The 18,671-nt window shown below is 45.2% G+C and overlaps 1 protein-coding gene across 4 annotated transcripts in view; it reads right to left on the bottom strand.

Annotated features, from left to right (window-relative positions):
* Positions 1 to 16,952, bottom strand: part of gphnb (gephyrin b) — a gene marked incomplete at both ends in the record, with an annotated part of 102,210 nt that extends 85,258 nt beyond the window's left edge. For all 4 annotated transcript variants that reach the window (XM_084000934.1, XM_084000933.1, XM_084000935.1 and 1 more), the window contains one exon: positions 16,889 to 16,952. In XM_084000934.1, coding sequence (XP_083857060.1) covers positions 16,889 to 16,952 — 64 coding nt within the window. The remainder of the gene's footprint in view (positions 1 to 16,888) is intronic.
* Between the last annotated feature and the right edge of the window lie 1,719 nt (positions 16,953 to 18,671).

Raw genomic sequence — 18,671 nt, 5'->3', positions numbered from 1 at the left:
GGCGTGGTGTATAAAGGTAGACGAGGCCCAATGCTGGGAAATACCGCTATATACCACAGTAATATTTTCTGAAGAGCGTCTTTGTAGAGGAAGGCGAACGCCGAGTAGCAAAAAAACGCAGAGGAAATGAACTCCTATGGATTAAAGTTACAATCAACACGTTCGACACACTGCCAGGCCTCGTTGATGTGTTTGTTAATGTGTGAGTGGGTGGGTGGGTGGTAATAACGTGTGTATGTGTGTGTATGTATGTGTGTGCGCGACCCATTCGACTCTCCTTATTTCCCAGGATGCTGAGTTTTGCATGCCCACACACACTAATACGCACACGCACACACACACACACACACACACACACACACACACACACACAGGGAGTGCCCCGGGCCCGGCTGTACTAATGAAGCAGCCTGTAAGCAGCTACCTTCATTACATTCAATCCTCTGGACAGTGTCAGCAATTACATTGCAGCTTCCCACTGTCAGAGCTCACACATGCACACACACACACACACACACACACACACACACACACACACACACACACACACAGAGTCGGTTGGAAACTTCTCCTTCTTCTCACGGTTAACGCTACTGTAGCTGAGGCTGATGCAGAGAGGAGTTCCTGCTCATCGTCCTGCTTGTTCTTCAGCGGTGGGTGTTTGGCTCAGGCTTGGTTGCTAACTCAGCGCAGCCTCAGTGACGTCCCTCTATCCCGGCCTTTGCGAGGCAGAAGGGAAGCCTGGAGGCGAAGGGTGGGGGGGGGGGGGGGGGGGGGTATTCTGCCTAATAGAGTGCTCCACTTGCCATATTTCACACATCTCATCATTTATCCCACTGAGACACACACATACATGTACATGTCAGGACGGGTGCAACCAAGAGGGAAGCCCCTGGAGGAGCCGGAGCGTTCAGGGAGTTTCACTGGTTGAGTCAGAATTAAAACATACGACGTCCAATCATTAGGTAAATGTGTACGGAAGTAAATAAGCCTCAATTCCACTGACAACAATCTACAAATGTATATCATGTGAAGATAAATTATAGTGATCATACAGTAAAGGCATCTTTCTTACCTCTTGGCTCATAATCATAATGATTATTTTCATTATTACTTCATCAGCTCATTATTTTCTCGGTTGTTATTGTTTAACATTTTGGAGCCAAAGCTGCGACATCCCCTGTTCCGTATCCGGCTAGGGACCGGCTTCCCCCACCTCTCTATTGTCGACTATGTAATAATAGGGCATTGAAATTCCTTTACAAATTAAAGGAAATTGATAATTCTGTTAATATAAAACAGCGAATTATGATTTCCAAGCGAACGCAGTGTTGTTTCAAAATAGTTTTGACTGACTCAGCAGAAAAATGATCAATGGAATATTAAAGTATGTTGTTTGGTTTGGCGTTTTGGTGCTGGTAGGTAATTCAAACGACTTTCCAACCGGGGTCATTAATATTGAGACAAATTTCTCTCCATGAATCAGAAGCCACAATAAGAAGAAGAAAAACAAATAAAATACGGAAATAAAAAAAACAAAAAAAAGAGCAGGTGGGGCTCACGAAGCATGAGCGAAGGGAAAGTGAGTGAGAAATTCCCTGACTCACTCTTTCAAATGTAAACAGTCATGTGCTGAGATTGAAAACCGCCAGTCATGCCTGTTGTAAAACCATAAATGATGCAGAAGGGCAGCAAAGCAGCTGAGCCATACCAACTCATGTCAATCAAACCGGCTCTGCTGTGTGTGTGTGTGTGTGTGTGTGTGTGTGTGTGTGTGTGTGTGTGTGTGTGTGTGTGTGTGTGTGTGTGTGTGTGTGTGTATGTGTTGAGCATTTCTGGCTGTGATGTGTGAGTGTGTGGACGGGTGTCTATTAACATTTGATTCCCAGGTGCTATGATCTGAAAGGGTTCTGTGGTAGCAACGGGGGAAAGGCATGACGCTGAATAATGGAGGAGGAGAATGGGAGAACACGCTGACCACACACACACACACAAGCACACAAGCACACACATGCACCGGGCCGAGGTCGGCCATCAAACACACCTCGTTAGGGAGAAGCTGGCCTCCTCCATTATTCACACGTACATGCTCCCCTCGTACCGCTCGCTGCCTCACTTTGCCGGGGAGATGGAGTGAGTTGAGTGCAGACAGACAGACAGCAGAGGTAAAGAGAAAAAAAAATGGGAAAAGGTGGACCGAGAAAAAGAAGAAGAAGAGAGGTGAGGAGACGGGGGGACAAAAATAGCGAGCGAGAAAAAGGGAGATGGCTCGAGATAAAATGTGATATATGAATGGAAAAGAAAGGAAAAGGGAGCGCGTTATATTTATCCCTCGAGTCCCGAGTGTTGTAACGCTCGTCAAACTGGCTTCCAGTTCGCATTGCTGTGGAATTGATTAGTGAAAGTGATGTAAATATGAATGTGTGAGTGAGCCAATGACTGATATAATTACTGTCAATTACGAATACAATCGCTCCATAGCAACTGTATAAACACTGCAGGGGGAAAGCCTTTTTAATGGAGAGCCCTTAAACCTGCAACACTGACTTTGGCCACTCATTTTTCTTTTTTTCTTAAAAAAAAAAAATCTATCTATCCATCTCTCTCTCTACAAAAATCCTCTTTCCTCGCCGTGTCACCTTTTGCATCTGTTGGTTTTAAAAATAGGAACATTTCTCCCCCAATTCAGACGCCGGTGGTTCCCAGAAGCGTTGTGTCACACACATCAATCAGCGCGTCGCACCTCGACATGGCTGGTCCCTGTGGCCTCGGGGTGGGGAGGGAGGGAGTAATGAATAGAGGGAGGAGGGGGGGGGTTTGAACAAGTGACAAGCCAATGGACGCCCTGGCAGCATGTCAAGGAGGAGCGAAAGGGTCGTTGCCAAGGGTGACAGCCAGAAGTCACACACACACACATACACACAAAGCTCCAGCGATTCTTTGCCACCTCCTCATCTTTTTGTTCTTATGAATGGTTGGATGTCGTGTGCATGTGTGAATGAACATATAAGAGCCTGTATTTGGCCAACGTGCATGCACACACCTTATGGGAGAAACATGTTGCACTCATTTTGTGCAGAGTATTTACTTGTCATAACTTCACTTTGACTTGCACAGTTTTCTTCTTCCTCTTCTTCCGTCTCTTGTATTCCACCTCGACCCTCTTCAAACTACACCCCACTGTTGCTCTTGTTTGACAAACAACAACAACAAAATGTCGAAAATACTGAAAACCTGAGTGATGTTGACATGAATGAAGTTCCCTGTCTTCTTCTTGCGGGGAGGCAGATTTAATAGCTGCTGCACTACACAGAAGATCTGAGCGCCACTACTCCCTCAGTCCTCCCTCTCTTATCAGCCTCTGTCACTGATCATGGTCCAGTGGGGGGGTGGGAAGAGAAGAGGGGGGCTGTTGCTGCCACATGAGACTTCAATATCTTACTCATCCACATTTTCCAAATCATTAACTTACAGCGTCTGAAAACATGTTGCCAAACACATGCACAGCTTTCTAACAGTGCGCCATCACTCCCTATTAAATACTGTGACTCACCATGCTAAATGAGTGAACTAAAAACTCAATTAGAATTGTATTTGTGGTAAAAGATTAGCCCGGCGATTAGTATTGCCCTTCTGTCCATTTGATAAACTCACACTGTCTGGTCGCTGCCCACATCTTTTAAACTCCAGGACCCAAATTTACAGCAATGGCTTTATACTTCAAATGCATCGTCTCCCAGCTCGAGACAAAAACCTATAGTCAAGTGACGTCATTTGGGGAAGTTTCTCAGACTCGACCTTCAGAGCCAAAGAGGACGTTGCACAACTGTTGCATTCATTCATATATAAAAACAAAAAAAAGATCACATAAACCAAAAACACCACCACCACAAGAAAGACATCAAATCTAACTGCATCCAAAAGCTGAAACTAAAAGTCAGATAACTAATCTTAAAATTAATCTTAAAGGGGGCAATATAATTTAAAAGTTTAAAGGGACAACGAGGAGTTTCTATTCGGTTATAAAAAAGTCTCACGTTAATGTGGATGAATCTCCGCTACCCACACTTGTTAATGGGCCCATTTTCGATAAATATATCATTCTGTCTCTATCGTTATTTTGTTATTATTAGTGGTGGCGGAGATGCTGGTCGAGCCGACCAGCGTTTTTTACTTTCGGTTTTGCAACGAGTCATGAGAATAAAGCAGCTGAATCGCCGTTTATGGTCGGAACTACTACGGTATGTGAACCTCTTTGAACCTCTGACTTTAATTCTTGATGAATGAAAACATGAGTCCGTCTTGCGCCGGTCAAAAGAATTTTACGGTGTGCGCGGAGGCTCATAAATGTGGTGTGAAAACACTTCGCTTTTCCAAAACTCCTCGTTGTCCCTTTAATGTGTTTTCTTGCTGAAAGCAGGTGGTGGTGACTGTTGAGCATCAGCCGTCATTACAGTCGGTACGTTTATGTGACGTTGTGTTACTACTTTTTAAATACAGGAAAACATTATTGTACTGAAGGTTGACATTCTTAAAGTTGAACTAACACACCCAGATCATGAGGTTTATGCTGCGTTCGATTGCACTGTGAACTTGGAAAGAATTCCGACTTCCGAGGTAAATGTGTTTCATTGCGCAACCTCGGAAAACATGGCCGGCCACAGTAAGGTGATGTTTGTTTGGATGTATTTCGAGCATCAAAAACTACTGCTGGGGAAGTTCATCAGCTACGGGACAAATTAACAGAGTGGGAATGGAAATACCACTGCAAAGTAATTCTACACTTTGAGTAACAAAAATGCTAAATTAGACGACACATAACAGTAAAGTAGAGGAGAAAGTGCAACGCCATTTAGCTTGGATGTAATTCCGACCGACTCCGGCTGCTTGGATCCTACCCGAATTCCCGAGTCGGGGTCCCGAGTTCAAGGGCCGTTCTATTGCACTTTTCCGATTCGGAGGTCGGATCTTTCCGAGTTCCGAGTGCAATCGAACGCAGCATTAGTGTCTAATCAGATTAGTGACGTCATCGGACACAAAATGGCCTTGGCGGTCCACAGTTTCTGCCCCGGGCTCACAAGTCAAACACAATAATTAACAAAAGAAGAATTCAGTATTGAAAAGTAAAGCATACAGCATGTACGTAAGCTGTACATGTTTTCACTGCTCCACATGATGCAGTATCAGTTTGCTGCTAGCTGCAATAGGTCAATCGGTCAAAAAACATCCAATAATAATCAGCTGAGGGAGGGATATCACCAGGCAGCTATCATAGTAGAGTCAGTCATATTTCTTTTCCCATGCTTATATATATATATGTATATAGATTAGATTTAACAAAATCTGTCCTGTCTTCACTCATTCACTCCTAAACAACAGACTGTTACAGAAGCAGCAACTTTGCTCATCATCATCCTGCATCACCGCCAACAGCTGTAGAGTCACACAAACGTTATACACCTGTAAAAATACAATGTTTTTGAATGTATGTATGTAATTTAATGTAATGCACTAAATCACAGTAAACAGGGAGTAATTTGGACGCAGCCTGAACGATTGTGTGTTGCTGGATCGCACCATGCTCATCAAACAGGTGGTTGGCATGCTGCTCTGACAATAACAAACACGTGGACCGCAGCAATAAGCAAGATGTTATCTGTCAGGATGCACCTTGAATGATGCGTCCATGCAGCAGCAGGCTGCAAAACAAACCCGTCTCAAACAGGCTGAAGAATAACAAGAGGGAGTTGATTTGCAATTTAGATATAAGAAGAAAAAAAAAAAACAGATTTATGCTTCTGGTGAATTCGATTTATCTCATGACTCTTCCCTGATGATGATACTGCCAGTAAACTGAGGCCTTCATCTAGTTTGTTTTTGCCATTTGTGTGTCGATATGATGATTGAGATACATGTTGAGGTTCACTGTGACGCTCGGTCTGTTCACCGCTCTGAATGAGAAGCTCCCCGTGACATCAGCAGCGCCCAGTCAGCCAGTGATAGATGCTGGATCCTGGCGAGCTGACCTCCTCCCCTGAGTGAAACATGAGAGAGGTGTACGTTTCAGACACCTATTAGATGAGGGGCTGATAAAGACGCGAGGAAGCATGGCAGCACGCGAGGCCGTTGATGAATCAATGACTTTTTTTTCTCCCGCCCCTGCTCTTTTTTCCCTTCTCCTTCCCTCCCTCCTCCGCTCCCTTATCCTCCTGCATCCTTCGCTTATACTCCGTCCGTCCCTCCAGCTCTAATTAACACCTCAAGCCAGGACACGGGATCCAGCGGCAGCAGACCAACAAGAGTGACTCATCAGTTAAAACCCACCGTTTGTATCTTTTATCTCGATCTCTATCGCCATCGCTCAGCGGCTTCTCTCTTTGCACAGGTTATCGCAGTGGAGCGACCCAAGTGGAGGGGAGTGGGGAGGGTGGGGTGGGGGTGGGGCAGTCGCTGTCTCTCCAGAGTAAAAACGAACCAGGAAATGTGTTTTGTCTTGAGAGTAAAAGGTTCTTTGAAATGTCTCAGTAAGTGCTACGTAATTAAGAGACTGAGTTTCCCAATTAATGCACCAATTTTGAGACAAACATGAAATCTTTTTTTTTCTTCAAAAAGTACATGTTGTACAATAACAAGAACAGAAAGAATAATTTTGACAATCACAAATTATCTCCCCAAACATTGCAGCAGAGGGAAGATGTGTTTATATATGGATATCAATGTGGCATTATTATCATCATAGAACAGCCATGATGGGGAATTCCTTGGCAAGGAAGTAACAGAAACTCCTTGGGCCTCACGAAACAAACAGTCTCCACGTAGTGCCACCAACATGCTGCATTTAAAGCTGCTTTTGGTCAAATCTGAATCCAACTTTACCAGCCCAGAATGGTGACTAGAAAAAACAAAACAATCATGTTTACAATTTGTGGAAATTAAAATTTCTACAGAGACAAGTGATGATGTTCTCCCTCCACAAAGCTTAATAAGACTAATAACATATTTCCCTAAAGATGAAATCATTTCTTTCTGACTTCACCAGAGGCGTTCTTTTCCAGCGAAACCTAATCAATAACTGCCAAATTCCCACGAACCATGAAGACTTGTTTAGACAGGAGGCGTTTCCACGCTGTTTTTCTTGTTTGCGTCTGACGGAACAGACACATCTTGTTGACATGGACTGAACAATTTCACTCCAAACAAACTAATGGAGGTGACTTTTACAGACGGCATAGGTGTAATTAAAAAACCTCCTAAATATAGCTGCCTAAACTAAACATTAACATTATTTGCATAAGGGGGAAATACAGGAACAACTCATTTTGCAGCAGCTTTATCCACACTCACATGTATTTGACTTCCTCAAAAAGCAGTTGCGCGTATAAATCATATATAAAGGAGTTGGATGTAACTACCTCTCCACCCATTAACAGCTTAGCTAGAAGGGGTTACAACTCATTTCAGAGCAGTCTTTCCTGTTTATCAACGATACAAAAATAGAAAACAATAGCTTGGAGCTCTGCATGTCCAATGCCTGTTTTTCTGTCAAAACAAGATAAGTGCTGACACTAAAAAGCAGCAGCATTTCTCTTGCTCTTTTGCTTACTCCCAAAAAAAATATTGAGCGCAATCTTCCTCTACTTCTGTTTTTTTTTTTCTTCTTCCTCTTCTTCTTTTTTTGGCTATGGTAGCCTCCTGTGATTATCACCTCAAATGAATGACAGACTGTAACACTGCTTCGGGCCAGGAGGGAGTGGGAACCGACCAACTCTCCTACACCTACGCATCCAGTCTGGGAATAGCTTTCCAGGCAGGCAGCCCCCCTCCCTCCCCCGGTGGAGCTCTTCTCTGGAGAGTTGACAAGAGCGTACGAGAGCGGAGGAGACTCTGCTCCTTGTCCGCCAAATACCGTCTGCCTCTTGTTCTAACTCGCATCCCAATTAAAGACTATTTACAGTCAGGGAGGATTATTTCCATGGGCTATGAAAGCAGAAAGAGAGAGAGAGAGAGTAAAAGAGAGTGAGGGGTGTGTGCAAAAGGGGGAGGAGAGTCTCCACTCCCCACTACTCGATGCTGAAAATAATTCCTTTGCAGTGAAGACTTAATTCTCATTCCGCGTCCGTGTCCCTGATCCCATATTGTCTATTCTGGTCATATGGTCTGCCTGCCTTACTGCTGTCCACTGTGACAGCTGGCTCTGTGTGTGTGTGTGTGTGATGCAGAGAGAGAGAGAAAGACCGACCGGCCGACCGAGCGAGAGACACGAGCCAGCCTGTGTGTTTTAACCGGTACAGTGTGAGCCAGCCCCACCCATACAAAAGATAAATCCTTGTCTGACCACATGCGAACAAAGAGCTCAGATTTTTTGAGAGTCTAAACAACGACGCAAACACAAACCATCCAGGTTTTTTTTTTTTTTGGTGAGCCACCATTTTCACTTTTCGACCCTCGGGATTGCAATATTATTAACATTCACAATTTAACAGCCTGTTAAAAGCCAACATTATCAATATTGAAGCAGGCAAAGAAACCATAAAAGTCTGCAAAGGTACAAAAAAAAAATCTATTAGATTTGGCCAAGAGATGCTAGAAAAATTGGAATTGGATCAGCAGTAAGTTACAGGAACAAGTGTGTACCGATTTTTTTTTTTCTTCTTATTTGGGACTTCTTTTCCAAACATATCCCTCTCAAACAAGCATATTGTTGAACAGATGCCCACATATCGTTGCAAGGGAACACCCCAGTAGCAGCTTAGAGATGATTCAACCATAGACAGACACAGAGAGTCGGGTCAAAGCAGGAAAAAGGAGGAATAAAATCATGCTAGTGGGTAGACACACGCCTGGGGGCTCTCTGATTCCCATCCAAACCACGTATCTTTATATCACCAGTGAACCGAATGTTAACATCTATTTTGTGTTTTTTGTTATCCAGTCATGATGTCAGCTGTGTCAGGATATTACGTTTGGCTGTCTCAGCGTCAGCAGAGTGGAAAATGTGCAGGAATAATAGCGTTGTGATGCTAATGGGAACTCAGACAGACTGGTGGCCATCGGGGAGTTGGCTATGACTTCACAAATATGCAGGTGGGATTGGATCTTTGAGCGAGGAACTCCTGTCTGATCTCTCAATCTGTGTTGTTTCCCCGATCAGATCGCTCAGCGAAAACATCGTCAGAATAAACATCCGTCTGATGTCCATGTTGTTGTGTCTGCTGTGGAGTTCCAGTCTGTGTCTGTCCTCCCTATAGAAATCTGGCCAAGAGCAGACAACGTGATGTTACAAACACTGCTGTCATCATTTCAGCTGCACACTCACTGGCCACTTTATTAGGAACCTTTTGGTAACACCAGGTTTGACCTCTTTTGCTTTCAGAACTACTTAAATTCTTGGTAGAATAAATTCAACAAGGTGCTGGAAACATCCCTCAAAGGTTTTGATCCATAAGGACATGACAGTATCATCCACATTTTTCCAGTTTTAACATCCATGATGATACGAATCTCCTGATATCTCAAAGGTCAAAGCTCCATGGGATTGAGATCTGGTGACGATGCAGACCAGATGAGTCCGCTGAACTCATCTTCATGATCAAGAGACCAGTTTGGGATGATCTGAGGTTTGACATACTGTAATATGCTATCCTGCTGGAAGTGGCCATCAGAAGATGGATCATATTGGGATGGACATTTTCAGCAACAACACTCAGGTTGGCTGTGGCCTTTAAACAATGCTCAGTTGGTTTCATGTTTTCTGACCTGACCAGCATCTGAATGTTGCAGCAGAAATTGAAACTCATCAGACCTGAATCCTAGGAGTAGCTACCTACTGTATATGCATCGAGGTTTGACGTGCTGTGTGTTCAGAGATGTTCCTCTGCAGACCTCGGTTGTAATGACTGGATATTTTAATAACTGTTGCCTTTCTATCAGCTCAAACCAGTTTGACACCAACAACCATGCCACGTTCAAGGTCACTTAAATCACCTTTCTTCCCTCGGTTTGAACGTCTTGACCATGTCTGCATGCCTACAGTAAATGCAGGAAGTCGCTGCCATGTGATTGGCCTTTTAAATATTTGTGTTGATGAGCAGCTGAACAGGTTCACCCAATACAGTGGCTGGTGTGTGTGTGTGTGTGTGTGTGTGTGTGTGTGTGTGTGTGTGTGTGTGTATATATGATGTTGAGTGCAATTAACTGAATCAGTGTGTTAAATAATAACAATTTCTCATGAGTTTAAAACATGAACTTCAATAACTGATTTCACTTTATTATTTGATCTGATTGACTGAATTCGGTTTAAGTTCAATCCAGTTAACAATAATGGTCAATATTCCCACCTGATCCCTCACTGGCTTCCCTCCAGCAAGTAGTGTTTGTGGCAATGCAGAGCCAAGCTGGAGGTAACAACACTGAGAAATGTTTCTGTCGTATAGAAAACTAATTTTGGTGTCACTGGCAACAATAATACAAACAAAATACAATTTCTTGCTTCAGCAAAGGCCTAAATAGACCAGAATGCAATGTAGCCATCGGACATGTTGCACTTTGCGCTGCAGCATGATATTTATTTCTTATTGAATGGAGCTCAACTTCTGCTGCCAGCAGCGCTACTAAAATGTTAAAACCCCGAGCTAAAAACACATTCAGTGAATACTAGCAGAACAAAGGCATTCTGGGAAATGTAGTAGTGGTTTATCATGAGGTAGAATAGGGGAAAATAAACCGATAAATGACACTACGATCACAAAATATCATCCTCAACATGAAATGGCATCATCATTGAGTCTATATTTCCTTTCTTGGTAAAACACTGGTCTTGCAGTGTGGACGTAGATTAAGTCACACAGACAGAGATGCTGACAGGACATTGCTCCATAAGCTGGCAGCCACCCACCATGGCGTTAGGACAGACAAAATGCCAGCGTCTCCTAGCTGTGGTGAAGGTGGCAGTGCTCTGGCACGCCACCCCGCCTCTCGCTGACTTGACTCCTGTTTCTCTAGTGAGCCTCTTTAGCGCCTGAGCTGTGAAGGTGAGCTTGGGACCAACTCCAGAGATTAAATCATGTGGAAAAGCAGATTAAATAGTTATTATCCTATCTGCAGCCAGACCAGCGCAAACATGAGCAAGCACGCACACATGTCCGCAAAACCCACGTGCAGAAACACACGCGTGAACACACGGGGAGGATAAACCATTTAGAACACATCTCCAAGTTTCGACGCCGTTCTCCAACCAAAAACCTTTCCCTCCGACTGCTTTCTAGGACGAACCTTCACATTTTTAACCACACCGATAGACAGCGGACCACATATGGCTAAGAAATGGACCGCCACGACGACGCCAAAAGAAAAAGCTTCCACCCATTCTGTATAGGGACTCACAGAATTAGTTCTACTTAACAGAGGGACTGAGAGACCGATCTAAATGTGGTTGTTTTGGGAAGCCTGTCTGCTGCCGATTCGTGTCTTTCTGATAGACATGTAAGTTTGGAGAGCCGCCCACACATCCCTGAGCCTCTCTCAGTTGTAACAACCACGGGAGATAGAAAAAGAGCTAAAAAAAAACAAAACGGGTCGGGGGGGGGGGGGGGTGAGAGAGAGAGACAGAGGGAAAGTGTGTGCTGTCTGTCGCAGAGTGAAGCTTTCCTGCCCGAGCTCCTCATTGGGAGCTCTGTGCCGAGAGTGTGTGTGTGTGTGTGTGTGTGTGTGTTGTCCACGTCTCTTTGAGGAAGGGCTGGAGTTAACCCACACACCACTCTCAGCAGCCAGCATCAATGGAGCTTTCTATGGGCTGTGAATCAAGCAAGCAGCACACATCCAAGAGCATCCGTGGCCCATGCATGGAGCGCTGGCTGCCGTGTGTAATAATACCGTATGGTCCCACACATACACACTGGCTTTATACAGATTAAAAGCCACTGAATGCATTTTGCAGGGCTCTCTCTCTCTCGGTGTATGATCATGGGAGGTATACATACAGTAGCTATATTTGGGGCTAGGGTGGTGGGGGGGGGTTTGCTAAGCTGTGTTTTCCAGCCAGAGCTCAGTATTTGTGCAGAAAGACAAAGAGCAGAGCAGAGTCACATGCAGATGCACATACCGCACATGCAATAGGCTCACACATTTAACACACTCCCCAATGTGTATTCATATGTGCACAATTACTTCCTGTGTTATCTGGCACAGTCATCACACGCTATTCTCGAAAAATCTAGCTTTAAAAAAAGTCTTTTCAATCACATTTTAAAGACAACACAAGTGTTAATGTAAAGTCATATACCAAGCTGGGCTAGCATCTCTACAACAAACTCAATGAACGTGACTGAAGATGCAGTTTATATTTGGTGGTGATGACAAACCTGAGGCCACAATCCACCATCACCTTAATCCATGTCTGTATTCCTGCACACACACACACACACACAAACAGACGCAAGCACAGACACACATCAAGCCAGGCAGGCACGCCATGTTTAGCTAAAATAAGTGAGTGTGTAGCCGAGTGCCCAGCGCCTGAGGCGGACCCGGGGAGAGAGACATGGGACAATTAAAACCCATGCTAAACAGGGAGAAGCACTGACAGCTAGAAAACTGGGCACTGAGCACTCATGCATCAAAATACACACAAACACTCACGCGTACGCACGCACGCACGCAGGTAGCTGGAAAACACACACAAACACACATCACAATAGGCTGAGCACAGCGTGAGAAGCTTTCATCCACTCCTAACAAAGCTCACATTTTCAGTGTGACATCCCTGACTAGTGACAGTATGTTCACCCCAATTATCCTGTTTCAAGTCTCCTACCTCACTCTTTCCTGCAAGTAACCCCCCCCCCCATCTCTTAAATCACACATTCCTCACATGAAGTGGCTTCATGCAAAAGTTTGGGCACCCCTGGTCAAGATTCCTGTTAATGTAAACAGTTCAGCAAGTGGAAGACGAAATGACCTCCAAAAGGCATAAAGTTACAGATGACACATTCCCTTTACATTTTAAACTATTATTAAAAGTTTCATTTTCATCTTTTACATTTTCAAAATGACAGGGAAAGGAAGGAAAAGGGCCAACAGCAAAGGTTAGGGCTCCCTGCATAGTTAGTAGTACCTGGAGTTCCAGGGGGGGTCTGGCTGGCAAGGGATTTTCATATAATGGCGGCGGATAGAGTTCACTTTTGAATCGTCCAAAACACACACTATGAAACATCCAGATACCTCCATACTGCTCGTCCTACTGATGCAAGTGTCCTGAAGCCGTGACATGAAAAAGTTGTTCTGAAAAAAATTATTTGATTTCTGTAGCAGTAGCTCCCAGTGGCTGCGTGAGATTTGCTGCGAGATGTTCTTCCATATTTACATCGTACATCCAATAGTTTACAACGACAGACGAACATCTCGCAGCAAATCTCGCACATGCGCACAAACATCAACAGAGCCACTGGGAGCTACTACTACAATAAGGAGATCAAATACATTTTTTCAAAACAACTTTTTCATGTCGCGGCTTCAGGACACTTGGATCAGTACGGACGAGCAGTATGGAGGTATCTGGATGTTTCATAGTGTGTGTTTTGGACGATTCAAAAGTGAGCACTATCCGTCGCCATTATATGAAAATCCGTTGCCAGCCGGACACCCCCTGGAACTCCTAAAGCGTTTTGTTTTGATAACTCAAAAAGTTCTCCAAACCCTTCCTTGGCATGACGGTAAGTAGACAATTGGTTAATTATCGATTTTGGGTGAAGTATCCCTTTAACTGTTCACATCAACAGAAATTTTGACCACGTTGGGACACACCAACCTCCCCGTCCCTTGCACCGTGTGTGTCCAGGGTCTAAACAGAGCCGTCCCCTGGGCTCTGTCACCTGTCTGCAGGGATGTGGGGCTAAGTGATGGAGAGAGGGTGAGCCAAGGTCTCATCTGCTCCCTATTGACTGGATGCAAGGGAGTGGACGGATGACCTTTGACCCTGGCAGGGGAGGGAGATTGAGCACTGCTTCAGACTCCATTAGCATTCTGCTCACACAGGCAACACATACACACACATACCACACATACCACAACAGACGAACGCCTGGTACAAGACTGAGGTGTGGCGACAAGGTTCTGCGTTGTGAGAAAGATCCAGTCAACCTGAATATTTGGGAGCTTCTCTTCCTCTCGGCGGCTCGGCGACTCGGCAGGGGAGATTTTGCTGTCAAAATACATCATATCACGATCCCTCCTCTCCCCCCAATCCCCTCTCTAATGAGGGAATCACACAGCACATCTTCGTCGCCATGAGTAATCCCGGCCGTTATTAGATTCTTAAAAGGCTAAAGGTCATGTAAAACATGGCAACTTTAATGCCCTTCCTCCTCCTCTTACTCTTCCTCCTCCTGATGCTTTTGTTTCCCTGACACCCTCCCTATTCCATATACACACACATAAATACATCAAAAAGACAAATAAGCCTGTCGCTTGTGTCTCTGCGCGTCTTCAGCGTCGGCATATGTATGCGCGGATTGTCAACACTGCACAGCGAGATCAAACTGGCAATCTGTCACTTTGCTGGGGATACAGTTGGGGATTCAAGTGACTGATGATGATACATGGAGAAATTAACCCGCTCTGATGACGGCGTGGGCACCGACGTGGTGTTAAAAAACTAGAAGGAAGTGAAGTGTCTTTTCTGACCTTCCCCTGCTCAGTATTTAACAAACAACCGCCTACATAAACAAAAAAAAAACACACCAAATCCTCCTCAGTTTGTCTTCACACTCCGATGACACCCTTCCCCCCTAAAAAAGAAAAAAATGCTCATGGAGATGGAAGAGAAAAGTGAGTGGAGAGGGGTTAATCCTCCTCTACATGCCTGGGTGTATCTATCTGATGCAGTATTTACCGTGGTAGGGTCAGTACCGCACTGATTTGTGAGTGACGCTGGATTTCAGCACCACGGACAGCGCTCTGGAGGAGAGAGGAGAGGAGAGGAGGAGGAGGGATGGAGAAGGAGACGACGGGTGGTTGTGGTGTTGGTGTTGGTGTTTGTAATTGGTGGTGGGGGTTTCCCTGGCAGATTTCGGGAGAGAAAGAGAGACAGAGAGAGAGAGAGAGAGAGAGGGTCTACACAGTCATTCCTCCACCGCTACACATCGGCTACCACCTCCTCCTCCTCCTCCTCCGAGCCGGATTTCCATACGGAGGAATACCGTATGTGTGTGTGTGTGTTAGATCACGGCTTTCATGAAATATTGATCGACCCAGCCTCACACAGGATGGACAGAGAGGGGAGAGAGGGAGAGAGGGAGGGAAAGGAGTTGAGGAGGAGAGGGGAGGGAGAGAGAGGGTGAGGAAAGGAAAGAATGAAGGGAGGGAGGGAGAGGAGTGATGGGTGGTGTTGGGAGGAGGGGGGGGGGGGATTCCTCTGGACATGCATCCACCCCATCACCAACAACCAATACCCCCCCACACACCCCCCACCCCCCTCCAATCACCACTCTGCTTCCAACATCCTCCAAAAAAAAACAGCCTGTTTCATTTACTTTCCGGTTATGACAGCAACCACCGCTGGATTCGCCTGGCGTGATGGTTGACGATCAGAAACATGACAAAGCAATAGGCAACACACACACACACACACGAACACGCATGATATATATAAATATATATATAGAGAAAGAGAGAGACGGGGGAGAAAAAAATGAAGGCCGGCGGCGACCAGATCTAACACCATCCGCCGCCTCAAAGCCGCACACATCGGCTGCGAGCGCATCACGTTCCCCGGTCGCTGAGTGAAGAGACGCGCCGTCATCGCGCTGCATTTAGAGGAATGTCAGGTAGGCTATAGGATTTACCCGAGCCCCGCCACAGCAAGCCGGAGCCCGCGATCATGTGTCATGTTTGAGATAAATAAATAAATAAATAAATAATACTGAAAATAAATAAATAAAAACTCCTCTGTCCGCACTGTCATTCACAAAATAAGCCACATCCGATACGCATTTTCACTCATTTTTTCCCCCCTCCACATAATCCAAGTGCTCTTAATAGGCCGAGGATGCGCTCATCATCATCATCACCACCACCACCATCATCATCATCATCATCATCATCACCACCATCATCACCATCCACATCCACCTTCAGCTGAAACTGTCGTGAGCAACACTTCAAAAAAAAATCGCTGTGGTCAGCTGGGTGTCAATAATGAGATCTTTAAGCCTGGGCATGTTTAGCAGCGACACAACACACGATCAGCTGTAATTTTCAGCTCTGACACGCAGATCGGGACATGAATTATTCAATACACATAAACTGAGCTCTTCTGCTTTTTTCTTCTTCTCCTCCAGCAGCAGCAGCAGCAGCAGTAGCAGCAGCAGCAGCGAGATACAGAGAGAGGAAAGAGAGAGAGAAGGAGAAAAAAAAACGGGCTCGGCAAGAAATAGAAATCTAGGCTACATGAGCGGACAAAAAATCCCCCAATGCAGAGCCCCGCACATTTACCGCTTTGCACCGCATAAGCGCTGGATGTAATGGAAGCATGTACATGTATGCACAGCAGTAAGACAGACAGAGAGAGAGAGATGGAGAGAGAGAGAGAGAGGAGGGTATAGGCTATAGGGATGAAAAGGAAATGAAAGGAGAAAGAGCGATGGTTTCAAATCAAGAGGCTGCAAAAAGAGACCGAGGACCATCATCATCCCCGCTGCTGCTGCTGCTGCTGCTGCTGCCGCCACGCAAAATCCAGCCGACATGTATGAAGACCCGGGCGGACAGCCGGCGGAAATGAATACATGGAAATGAGAGCGATAGGTAACGATGAAAAAAGAAGGTGAACGGTGGAAGAATCGCGTTGCGGATTTTTTCTTTTTTCTTTTTTTTTTTGTTTAGTTTTTTTTTTTACCTGTCAGGACTCCGACCCGGATTTGGTGGTCGTGGTTCGTTAAAATCATCCCGTCTGACGCCATGTTCAGCAGCGCTGTCGCCCGCACCGAGAACTCACGGCAGGGCCCAGAGCCGATCGCATCGAACTTAGCGGGGAGAGGGAGGGGAGGAGGAGGAGGAGGAGGAGGACGAGGAGGAGGAGGAGGAAGAAGAGGAAGAGATGGAGGAGGGCTGGGATACACAGAAAAAGAGAGGGAGAGAGAGCAGAGAGAGAGAGTGAAAGAGTGAAAGAGAAAGAGAGAGAGAGAGGGGAGAAAAAAATAAATAAATAAATAAATAAAACAGCCAGACGAGACGAGTAGAGAGCCGAGCGATCATCGGGACACCTCCAGATAAGCGGGCAGGATGCGGGGGCCGTTTAAACCGCACACATCACTCAGCTGGCCGCCTGCCACGGTAGTAGTGTGGATCCCAGATTAATTCTTATGGAGACCACTATTGATTTCCTGTGAAGGCTTTTAGGGGAGACAGACTAGCAGCAGTCCGCCTGCAGATGCCACTCACTTCTCACATGTCATTCATCTGATGCCATTTTTTTTATGAAGCTGAATTTATATCTAGGCTATTTATTTATTTATTTTATTTTTTAGATCCTCCTCAAAATTGACCCCTTGTAGCCTATCACTTCTCCAATCTGAAAAAGCATCACCTTCGGGACACCCACCCCCCACCCCCCCTTTCCCCAATGATATGTCCTCTCCCCAAGCCCACTAACCCACCCACTGATTTCTCCTTGATGAGATGCACCCCATGCTTTCTGCGATTAAAAGGGACCCCCTCTAAGAGCCGGCGACAGCAGCACCCCAGAGATGTGTCGGCTGCGTCTCAATGCAGAGGCTTAAGAGAAGATCACAGTCTGACCTGTAAAAAAAAGAAAGAAAGAAAGAAAGAAAAAAAATGCAACTACATCCCCAGGCAAAAAAAAGAAGAAAAAAAAGCACAGCAGCTATTTATAGACTGACTGCACACTTCCATGGTGTATAATTTCTCTTGTTTATTCTCATGGAAAAAAAAAACATGCCCATCCTCCAGCTTCTGTTGGGAATCTATCAATATGCATAATTCACTAACACACGTACATGAGTAAGCCAGTAACTGTGGCAAAGAAATGGGGCAAACTCTTCCAGCTCGACTGGCTCGCTTCAAACAGCGTCGCCGTGCCCGTGTCCAACGACCTAACCAAAAGAGCTGACACCGTTTCCACACTTTATTTAGTAGCCAATTCCCTCTTCCTTTGTGTTACAATTAGCAACAAGAGGTGTGTGTGTCTGCCAAGGACATGAAATAGACCTTCAAGGCTCGTCTGATGTCTCTGACACACTGGGTCTTATTTTCTCATCGACTGTCTCTGTCGTACTCCAACACGACGTTTCATCTCATCGTGAATTTGTGGCTGAAAATTTAGATGCAGATTTTTTTATACTGACGGAAATTTTGACCTGTTTCAACACTGGATGGTTATGTTTGTGTGTTACTGCAGTCGGCTACATCCTATACCTTTACATGCACGTGCATACACAGTCAAAATGAATTATTTCAAATGCAACTTTATTGATCTTTGCAGACTGACATGTGTCTGGTCATGTAACACTGTGCAGCGTCTCTAGGTGAAACGACATTAGTTAGCTTTAGGGGTGATGCTACTTTGTTTAGACTCTCTTTATATTAGCTTAGCCTAGCTTTACAATACTGCAGTTATTGGTGGCATGGACCTTTTTTGTCTACAACTCACTTTATACTCT

This window comes from Trachurus trachurus (genome assembly GCF_905171665.1).
Source record: "Trachurus trachurus genome assembly, chromosome: 24".
Lineage (NCBI taxonomy): Eukaryota > Metazoa > Chordata > Actinopteri > Carangiformes > Carangidae > Trachurus > Trachurus trachurus.
This window is presented reverse-complemented; position numbering and strand designations above follow the sequence as displayed.